The following is an 11,639-nucleotide window of genomic DNA, read 5'->3' on the forward strand; positions in this document are numbered from 1 at the left end:
ACATAGTAAATAAGTACATACTGTATAAGTGCATAGTGTATAAGTGCAGTGTATAAGTGCATAGTGTATAAGTGCAGTGTATAAGTGCAGTGTATAAGTGCATAGTGTATAAGTACATACTGTATAAGTGCATAGTGTATAAGTGCAGTATATAAGTACATAGTGTATAAGTGCATAGTGTATAAGTACATAGTATAAGTGTATAAGTACATAGTATAAGTGTATAAGTACATACTGTATAAGTGCATAGTGCATAAGTACATAGTGTATAAGTACATAGTAAATAAGTACATACTGTATAAGTACATAGTGTATAAGTGCATAGTATAAGTGTATAAGTACATAGTGTATAAGTACATAGTATAAGTGTATAAGTACATAGTGTATAAGTGCATAGTGTATAAGTACATAGTGTATAAGTACATAGTATAAGTGTATAAGTACATAGTGTATAAGTGCATAGTGTATAAGTACATAGTATAAGTGTATAAGTACATACTGTAAAAGTGCATAGTATGTAAGTGCATAGTGTATAAGTACATAGTAAATAAGTACATACTTTATAAGTGCATAGTGTATAAGTACATAGTGTATAAGTGCATAGTGTATAAGTGCAGTGTATAAGTGCATAGTGTATAAGTACATAGTGTATAAGTACATAGTGTATAAGTGCATAGTGTATAAGTGCAGTGTATAAGTGCATAGTGTATAAGTACATAGTGTATAAGTACATAGTAAATAAGTACATACTGTATAAGTGCATAGTGTATAAGTGCAGTGTATAAGTACATAGTGTATAAGTGCATAGTGTATAAGTACATAGTATAAGTGTATAAGTACATACTGTATAAGTGCATAGTGCATAAGTACATAGTGTATAAGTACATACTGTATAAGTGCATAGTATGTAAGTGCACAGTGTATAAGTACATAGTAAATGAGTACATACTGTATAAGTGCATAGTGTACAAGTGCATAGTGTATAAGTACATAGTGTATAAGTGCATAGTGCATAAGAGTATAGTGTTTAGTGCGTCATTTGGGACAGAGTTAGTGTGTCTGATAGCGTGGCATGACCCTCACCTCCAGTTTCTTGAAGTCGGGACTGGGGTGACGCAGAAGTTTACTGGCGTGAGACGTGAGATGCTGGAGCGCCTTACGCACGGACGGGATGTCTTCGGTCGACTCTGGAAGAACATTGACCTCATGTTTAGGGACATCAGAGACACTATCGAAACTGTGTGCAGCTGTAGTGGTTTCACACAAACCTTCCTCCTTTATCTTGAGAAGAGCAGCGTGTAGGACACAGGGCAGCAGATGCCTCGTCAGATCAGACGCTTTCTGCACCGAGAGGTAGTGCAGCACCTACACACACACACACACACACACACACGTTTTCTCATTCAGATGTCCAGTACCAATGATAACGAACACATACCGTAAACTGCTTGTGGAGTAAAGGTGTTTACTCACTGAGTCTGAGAATTTTCTGGATGTTGTCCACATACAGTACGCATCGAAAACACAAGTGTAAACGCGTTTGTGATCGGTATGTTATTCGATCAATGTGTCCTGGTTTGAAAGGTAGTCGAGGACACATTGTGATCGGATCTTAGTTTAAAGGGGTGCCCTTTTCACAAGATGTAAAATAAGTTTCTGATGTCCCCAGAGTGTGTATGCGAAGTTTTAGCCCAAAATACTCAACAGATATTTTATATAGCATGTTAAAATTGTCAGTAAAAAACATCGTTTTTCGTGTCTGTCCCTTTAAATGCAAATGAGCCGCTGCTCCCGGCACAGGGGGCGGAGCTTCAAGAGCCAATTCTCACTATTAAACAGTTGATCCAGATACAGGTGTTACAGTAATTATAAGCTTTTTAATTGTTAAATTATTTTATAAAACATTTTTATGTTAAAGATTTTAAGCATTATAATTGTTGAATTTTATAATACTTCTGATTTTAAGTCTAGAATTATTTAAAAATAGTGTTTGTGATTTTAAATGGAATTTTAAGCAATTAATTTGTTAAATTATTTTAATGTAACGTTTCTCATTTTAAATTTAAAGCAATTTAATCGTTAAATTATTAATTGTACATTTAAATGTAAGCGTTACTGATGTAGTTGGGAAGGTTCAGCCTTTACTCTGTGTGTGTGTGTGTGTGTGTGTGTGTGTGTGTGTTTTAGCGCTGCACCGCTGCCCTTGTGAGACGCTTGCCTTCAGGCCGTCCTACACACACCGCCGAAAACATGCACGACTGTCATTGGCGGGACACGTTACTGGAGCAAAACACAGTAGAGGAAATTAAATCAGCAAATGAATTGAGTGTAAATCCTGCAGCTTCCCCACAAGGGCTCGACAGACGGCTGAAGGACAGAAAGAGACGCGACCTTCACGGATGCCAGCGTTCTCCTGAACTCCCTTTCAACTTGCCAACCCGAGTCCCGTGACAACACCTTGCGTTTTAACCCACTCCCAGCCGAACTGCCTCTGATTGGCTATCAATGTGTACTTACATTTACGAGTCAGTTTAATCTGGACTTCTCTGTGCATGCTCTTTGAGGTGGTGACCATAGACCTCCATTATATGACTGACAGACACGAACGGTTTGACCTAAAAATATCAAAATTGAAAATACTGTGGAAACAAAGACACCTACACTACTGGTCAAAACTTTTAGATCAGAAAGATTTTTTTATGTTTTTAAATGAAGTCTCTTCGGCTGCTTTATTTGATGAAAAAAAAAAGATATTGTGAAATATTATGACAATTTAAAATGACTGTTTTCTATTTTAATATGTAATTTGAAAGCTGAATTTTCCACATCATTACTGTTGCTGATTACACATCAGTTTTCAGTGTCACATGATCCTTCAGAAATCATTCTAATATGCTGATTTTATGCTCAAAAAACATAAATTATTATTTTCAATGTTGAAAACAGTCGTGTGCCATTTTTTCACCCCCAAATTCTATGATGAATAAAAAGTTCAAAAGAACAGCATTTATTTAAAATATAATCTTTACTGTAACTTTTGATCAGTTTAACTCATCCTTGATGAAAAAAATAAAAAATAAATTCTTACTGACCCCAAACTTTTGAATGGTAGTGATTAATGTTACAAAAGCTTAATTTCCATTTCAGATCAATTCTGTTCTTTTGAACTTTCTATTCATCAAAGAATCCTGAAATAAAAATGTAAAAAACTGTTTAACATGGATAATAATCATAAATGTTTCTTGAGCCTCATATTATAATAATTTCTGTAGGATCATGTGACACTGAAGACTGGAGTAATGATGCTGTAAATTCAGCTTTGATCGCAGGAATAAATTACACTTCACTATATATTCACATAGAAAACCACTGTTTTAAATTGTAATAATATTTCACAATAATACTGTTTTTTTTGTATTTTTTATCAAATAATTGCAGCCTTGGTGAGCAGAAGAGACTTCTTTTAAAAACAAAACCGATCTAAAACTTTTGACCAGTAGTGTACATCTTGGATGGCCTCGAGGTAAGCTAAAACATACGTGAACTATCCCTTTAATAACTAATGATCTTTGCAACTTTAGCTGGACAATAACTTTATTCTAGATCAAAACAATCTGCTATTGTCACTGTAAAGCTGCTTTGAAACAGTCTATATCGCTATATAGTGTCTTGACTCGATGATCTGACCTTCTCCGCCTCTTTGGTGTCATCAAACAGCCTCTTCTGTCGGCGTGCCGGAGTGGCTTTGGCCGTTTCCCAGGCCTCAACCCACATGTTCCCCGGGATCTTCATGCGGGCGCTTAGGTCGCCCCGAATGACCGTCTGGCCCGTCTCATCGCTCACCTCCTCCTCCACGTAATCTCTCGGGGAATACCAGCGCACAAAATCCTCCAGGGAACAGCCTGGATTCGCTGCCTGTGGACACACACACACACTTAATATCACACCTGAATTTAAGAAATGTTTGGGTCACATTTAGGACCCAATTGCTGAGGCATTTAAACATACAGTCAAAACAAAATGTACTCAGACACCTTCAACATTTCTCACATTTTATTCGCTTTAGTTTAGAAAATGGTTATAAAATGACAAGAACTCAGTGGATATTTGACTGGTTTTGTCTGTCCCACATGAATTATGTTGAATATCTGTCAGCTGTTTAAATTTAACTACACCAGTTTAGATCAACCAGTGACCAAGCAATGCTTCATGTTGTTCTGTGTGTGTGTGTAAAAAGAGCATTAGCAATTACAGAAAACACACTTCAGCAGAACATCATCAGCAGGTCGGACGCTTGCCATTATATTTTTAAAACAATTAATAATATTAGTAATATTGACAAACTATATATCATTTGAAAGCTTACAATCTCTAAGACCTTATTTACACAGGAGCCATAATTTATCAATTTGCAACAAGAATATTTTCATACTCATAAAGCGTGTTCAGACCTTTATTTTGAAATAGCGATGAACATGGAAAAAAGTTAGAAACCTCAGTTTGATTTCATGCGAAGAGTTCAAAAGATAGCATCCATTCAATTATTTTAGAAAAAAAAGGTCTGAAAATGTTTTAAAATATTATGAAAAAAAATAATAGATTCACCATTTGTGTTATGGCAATAGGCTATAACGCGCATGCGTGTTCTTTGTATGTTTCTTAGAGGTTAAATTCATATCAAAATCTGCCAAACTTCCCATACTACTTCTGAATAGGATCTCCACTTCATAAATTGTATGAAAATTGTGGAAATAATGGTTCAGATCACTCAAAACACATATGGAAATGGAGGCTCCCTTATATGGGCTGTAATGGAGTCTGGTTTTGCCCTAGTGGAAGCGTTCGGTACTGCGCCCAAACTAAATCTCACTGAAAGCTCATTTTTTGAGATATCAACCTAAAATTTTAAACACAACTTGTTCAGATTTTTGGCTTTGATTTTTCTGCAGTTTTAGAGTAGCCCAGGTTTTGAAACTATATATTTTATATAAAATATGAATAATTAATTTTTTTACATTGTACAATTCTATAAACTCAAACTTTTTTTCTGTTTCACTTTCTTAATTTATTTCACTTCGAGAAAAATCTGCCAAATGTCTTCTTTAAAACGAGACCAATCTTACGTCTATATTCCAAAGCATTCTTGAATTACAACCATTTAAGTTTGAAATGAGCATTTCCATGTGCATTTCCCATTTTTTGTGTATAATATGTCAGTTTACTTTATTTAGCTAGTCTCGCTTACATAAATGAACTCTAGTGTCCTGCACACACTAGTAAAAAAAAAAATCAAAAATGATATCTGGTGTCTGAATAATGTCTAGTATGACATCGTCTGGCAGTAATAATACATACACATGCAAATACATGAATACACGTGTCGTACAGACAAAAAATAGGCAGAAATGCTCTGAATAAAGCATGTAATTGTCTGTTTTTATCAGTTCAGTCCTTCAGCTACAGCCATTCATCACACGTTTCTATTGTAAATGAGCAAACTACCGCAAACTTTCTCATGATGACCTTTCCGTCAGTCGCCGCATGCTTTCATACTCGATAATTACTGAGACACTCACGAACAAGACGTAATGATGTCTCAGCGAGGCAGACGGATACACGTTTAATCCTAAATGCATTTCATGTCAGACCTGGAACTGTGGAAGAAAGCGACTAAAGCGCAGTCGTCGTGTTTTGCTTATGTTTGGACAGCTCTTGCAGTGCTGCCATGTCCACTTGTTATAAGCGTTTTTGAGCTTGTTGTTTAAAGGCCCATTGAAGTGTTTTGAAACACAGCATAATTCAATTTGTTGATGTAATTTCCACTGAAACAGGAGGACAGAGCGATAAAGCTGCAGTTTCCTCCTAAACTCCTCCATATCGCTTTAAAATACAGCTTTCTGTGCGGGATTGAATGGATCTGATATGTTTTCTGGTCTGTGTGTCGTGTCTCTGTGGCGGTTCGCGTGACACGTTTGTGATCGGTATGTTATTCGATCAATGTGTCCTGGTTTGAAAGGTAGTCGAGGACACATCGTGATCGGATCTTAGTTTAAAGGGGTGCCCTTTTCACAAGATGTAAAATAAGTTTCTGATGTCCCCAGAGTGTGTATGTGAAGTTTTAACCCAAAATACCCCCAAGATATTTCATATAGCATGTTAAAATTGTCACTTTTTGAGGGTGAGCAAAAAAACAGTTTTTTGTGTCTGCAAATGAGCCGCTGCTCCAGGCACAGGGGGCGGAGCTTCAAGAGCTTAAGTGTGTGTGTGAATAAGCAACTATTTAATAATGAGAATTGGACCCTAAACTTTAGTAAAAATGATATCTGGTGTCTGAATAATGTTTAGTATGACATGGTAGCAAAATTGTTTGCATCGTCTGGCAATAATGATACATACACAATATGCAAATACATAAATACACGTGAAACCAGACTTCATTCGCCAATCGCCACAATGGAAAGCATTTACATTGAATCGTTGCAATTCTGTGAGGCGCGTTTGTAACGTCACGTAATACGCAATTACGTTCAAAAGGTCACGGGCGACGTAGCCGGAAGTACAAAATCAAAATAGTCAGACATCGTTGTTTTACCTTTTAATTCCTTGTTTTGTAAACGGCGTTTGAGTTAGTTTGCACGTTCAACCTATGCGTTCAACTTAAACACTGACTCTGTACTTACGGCTACGTCGCCCGTGACCTTTTGAACGTAATTACGTATTACGTGACGTTACAAACGCGCCTCACAGAATAGAGCAAGGCTAGCATTTGTCCTTAGAAAATTAAATTTTTTGGAATAAGTTTTGAAATAACCGATCGTTTCGCATGATAAGACCCTTATTCATCGTCTGGTGTCATTTAAAGACATTTGAAGCTGCACTGAAACTGTTTTTTGGACCTTGGACCGTTTGGACCCCATTGAAGTCCATTATATGGAGAAAAATCCTGGAATGTTTTCATCTAAAACCTTAATTTCTTTTCGACTGAAGAAAGAAAGACATGGACATCTTGGATGACATGGGGGTGAGGAAATTATCAGCAAAAGTTTTTTCAAAAGTGAACTACTCCTTTAACAAACTTGGTTAACATTACATTAAACCGTCAGGTGGTTGGTTTTGACATTGGCTGTCATGAAGCCATTATAACTTCTTTTTTAATCATAAATTCAACGTGTACCACTGTAGTTGAGCTCACGAAAAATATTCATGACAGTTATAATGTCTCATGACAGCCAGTTTAACTTCATTTAATGTCAAGTTGTCATAACAAAGACATCTCAAACAATGTCATATCTGCATTCAAAATGTCATTATTGAGCGAAAGACACTTAACGACAGTTGTCACAAACATGCTACTTCATAAACCCTACTTCATATTCAAGAAATATGTCACGCCATGATTATAAAGGCGTCATGCACACCCCTTCAAGTAAAGTGTTACCGAAAAAAGTACTATGGAAGTCAATGGGGTCCATCAACTGTTTGGTTTGACATTCTTCAAAATATCTTCTTTTGTGTTCAGCACTCATTCAGAACATGATTATGCACTAAAACAACGGCTTAACGAACACAAACTCGATTTTAGCATTGTGCTAGAGAGTTCTTCACATTTGCAAAAGAAAAAAAAGGTGCAGATCTACTTGGTGATGAGGTACTGACGTTCATCCTTACAGTCACTCGCTACTAGCTCAGCATCTGACGGCTGAATGTGGAGCGCTATGAGCGCGCCGTCACAGTTTTAAGACGCCCCATTCATCATATTCGGGTCTCTCTGCTCTCCACCCGGAGGGAGATGGTAATTAAAGCCAAAATGCCAAATTATGCTTGGCTAAGCACAATTACAGACAGCAGTGCTGCTAAATTTAGAGGCCATCTTCAGCTAAAGGGGCCATTTACTGCGATCGCTGCGTTCACAGCAGTTCGCCACTGCAATGAGACGAGCTGGTGTGTCTGCTCGGGAAATTAGAGCATTTTGTAGGGCAGTTGAACAGGCAAAATAGACACAAAATGTCACCTTTCCACATTGGTCTCGCCCCCCCGGTGATCAAAAACGAGCATTTTTGCTTTATAGCGCACTGGCAGAAGTTGGAAATGAGGCTACGCTCGCTGTGCTTACAGAACGCTTCATTCCCACACAATTCCCTTGTTCCTTAATCTCTCGGGCTTGTCCACGGCATAACGCCGCGGGATAATTTGCCGTTATCCGACAGAGAGGGATGGAAGGGTGGCGCTTATGAAAATGAATGATGCTTCTCCCAAGGAGCGTTTTTAAAAGGTGAAACCTGTAAAAGATTCAGTGAATTGTGCACAGAGGAAGACGGGAGCCATTGTCTGGGCTGAGCGGCTATAAAAATGTGGTTGTTGACTCATTCTGCATTGCCGTGTGATATCTGTCATTCGGCTCAAACGCCCCTAAACAAGCCGCTCACACTGCAAACAATGATGTCCTTCCTTAGTATTTTTGTCTTGTTTTCCAGCACAAATATCTTCACATTCTTAAAGGAGTAGTTCACTTCACATCAAAACGAACGAATCTTTTCCTGAGTCAACTCGTTCGTTGAATGAACCAAATGACCCGAAAAAAGATTTGTGAGAGTCACGAACGTGCGTCACAAAACAGAGCAAGGCGACCATTTTGAGCTTATAAAACTTAAACTTTGTTATTTATTTTTTAAACGAGCGATCGTTTCGCTTGATAAGACCCTTATTCATCGTCTGGTGTCGTTTAAAGCCTTTTGAACAGTTTGTAGTTTGCGCTGAAACTGTCTTTTGGACCTTGAACCGTTTGGTCCCCATTGAAGTCCATTATATGGAGAAAATCCTGGAAAGTTTTCATCAAAAACCTTCATTTCTTTTCAACTGAAGAAAGAAAGACATGGACATCTTGGATGACATGGGGGTGAGTAAAGTTTTTTTAAAGTGAACTACTTCTTTAAATCAACATAGATTTACTTGAATGACAAAATGGCATGTTTTCTGAAAGAATTAAAGGCACAGTTCACCCCAAAAAATGAAAACTCTCTCGCCCTCATGTTGTTCAACCCCTTAAGACTTTCGTTCATCTTGAGAACACAAATTAAGATATTTCTGATTAAATCTGAGAGCTGGATCACTCCTCCATAGGCTTCTAAGGGATTGAAACTTGCCGGTTCAGAAAGTTATTAATCCTCCTGTTACCCTCAAATCTGATTAAAAAAAAATTTACCTACCGGGGTTCAATTTGACCCCAGTAACTTAAACCTCCACAATATGATTCTTTCTTTTTACAAAAGGTCTGTCTCTGGTAATTTATGTCTTTGTTGACTACTTAAAAACTTTTGCTGATAATTTACTCTTTCTTCAGTCGAAAAGAAATTAAGGTTTTTGATGAAAACATTCCAGGATTTTTCTCCATATAATGGACTTCAATGGGAACCAAACGGTTCAAGGTCCAAAAGACAGTTTCAGTCCAAACTGCAAACTGTTCAAAGGGCTTTAAACGATTCCAGACGATGAACAAGGGTCTTATCAAGCAAAACGATCGCTCATTTAAAAAATAAATAACAAAGTTTAAGTTTTATAAGCTCAAATGGTCACCTTGATCTGTTCTGATGCACGTTCATGACTCTCCTTTTCGAACTCATTCATCAAAATGAACAAATCTTTTTCTGAGTCAATTCGTTCATTCAACAAACAAAACGAATGAATTGACTAGGAAAAAGATTCGTTCATTTTGATGAGGAGAGTCATGAACGTGCATCAGAACAGAGCAAGGCGAGCATTTGAGCTTATAAAACTTAAACTTTGTTATTTATTTTTTAAATGAGCGATCGTTTCGCTTGATAAGACCCTTATTCATCGTCTGGTGTCGTTTAAAGCCTTTTGAACAGTTTGTAGTTTGCACTGAAACTCTCTTTTGGACCTAGAACCGTGTGCACACTCACATTGGCACCCTTTATTTTGTCACGAGCCGTTAAACGTCGGCGAAATTCGTCCCGGTGTGAACAGGCCTTTATAATGACCTCAATAAAACAACCAAAACAAAAGTGTGTGAAATTGTATTTTATCTATTGTTTTATTATAAAAATAAAAGGGCCAGGGGTCAAATTGACCCCAAGGAACACCGATGCTACAACATGTGTACAGGACATTGAAAAAATATGTTTATGTTTATCAAGTTGTCCCCATTAAATTAGGAAAAGTCATTAAATCTGAAGCAAAAAAAAGAATTATGTATTTACAGACGTTAAACATTGAATGGGGTCAAATTGACCCCAAAGATAATAGGAGGGTTTAGACATTGTTAAAATAGTCCGAGTGACTACAGTGGCTAAACCTTAAGTTTAACATGCGAGGAGAATAATAAAAAATAAATAAATTCAACTCTATTCAAGTATTAATTTTCTTCTGTGTGCCGATGTCTTTACTAACTTTCAAGTTTAAATTACAGAGAATTAAATTAAATTAATTTACTACCGAATTTACTACTGACAAACTGCACATAAAATAATCGCGTGCCGTTTCGATGCGATTAATTGTGCAGGCCTAGTCTCAAACAAATAAAACCCTTTCACATGAACAGCAGTGAGCAGCGACCTCACCTTGAAGGACTCCATGTCTGAGAGCAAGCAGGCACTCTGCATACGGGCACGGAGATGCGCACCTTCAGCCGACGTGCCCAGTTTGGCCAGTACCTCCGACTGCTCCTCCAGCAGGTCTTCAGTCATGGGCGCCGGCTCCTGCGTCACACACACACAACAGTTATGACCAAACTGGGGAATAGATTAGATATGGAGAGATGCTGAAACAGAGAAGAGAAAGAAGATGATTGAAACTGTCTTTTGGACCTTGAACCGTTTGGTCCCCATTGAAGTCCATTATATGGAGAAAAATCCTGGATTGTTTTCATCAAAAACCTTAATTTCTTTTCGACTGAAGAAAGAAAGACGTGGATATCTTGGATGACATGGGGGTGAGTAAACTATCAGCAAAAGTTTTTTTTAAAAGTAGCTTCTCCTTTAACCCCCCTGGAGTTGAATGGATTACATTTATGATGGATGGATGCACTTTTTTTGGGCTTCAAAACTTCAAGTACTCCCATTATAAAGCTGGGAAGAGCCAAAGATATGTTTTAAAGGTGGAATACCTAAGATGTTTGCATTGAAATATCCCAAAATCACAAGGCCAGTGTTATATATTTAGTTAAGATGATAACTTACAATATTCCAAATGTTTCAAACAATGTTTAAATCGCGAGAAAATTGAGATTTTAACCAAGGAAACGGGACATGCGAGCTGGGAGTCGCCAGTCAATCGCGTCATCATATCCGCGTTACCTCGGTTTCCGCTCGTACTGCGTGTAGTCCTGGACAAATGCGGAAGCTGTAGTTGTGCGTTAGCGTCTATCAAGCAACAAACGTCAGCTTGTTTTGCGCATTTTTTATGGAATGGAGCACAATTATTCTTCAGCGATTGCACCTGGTTCTGTCGACAAAGACAAGTCTCGTAAACGCAAACGTCAACGAACGGGTCAACCAAACGACCCAAGAGAAATAAAACCAGCTCAACATCGGTGCGGCATTTCCTAAATGGAGAGAACTTCGTGAAAAACTCGAACTAGAAAGAGACGCCGATCTTGCATGTGTTTTACTTGACAGGTGAGT

The 11,639-nt window shown here is 37.7% G+C and overlaps 1 protein-coding gene across 2 annotated transcripts in view; it reads right to left on the minus strand.

The window, feature by feature from the left end:
- The window catches only part of rab3gap1 (RAB3 GTPase activating protein subunit 1), a 53,924-nt gene that overhangs the window by 10,324 nt on the left and 31,961 nt on the right, over positions 1-11,639 (minus strand). For both annotated transcript variants that reach the window (XM_039683289.2, XM_039683288.2), the window contains exons 18-21: positions 10,578-10,715; positions 3,688-3,915; positions 1,269-1,365; positions 1,084-1,187 (exon numbers count right to left, since the gene is read on the minus strand). In XM_039683289.2, the coding sequence (XP_039539223.2) occupies positions 1,084-1,187; positions 1,269-1,365; positions 3,688-3,915; positions 10,578-10,715 (567 nt within the window). The remainder of the gene's footprint in view (positions 1-1,083; positions 1,188-1,268; positions 1,366-3,687; positions 3,916-10,577; positions 10,716-11,639) is intronic.

Source organism: Pimephales promelas, chromosome 7, assembly GCF_988280905.1.
Source record: "Pimephales promelas chromosome 7, fPimPro1.hap1.1, whole genome shotgun sequence".
NCBI classification, from domain to species: domain Eukaryota; kingdom Metazoa; phylum Chordata; class Actinopteri; order Cypriniformes; family Leuciscidae; genus Pimephales; species Pimephales promelas.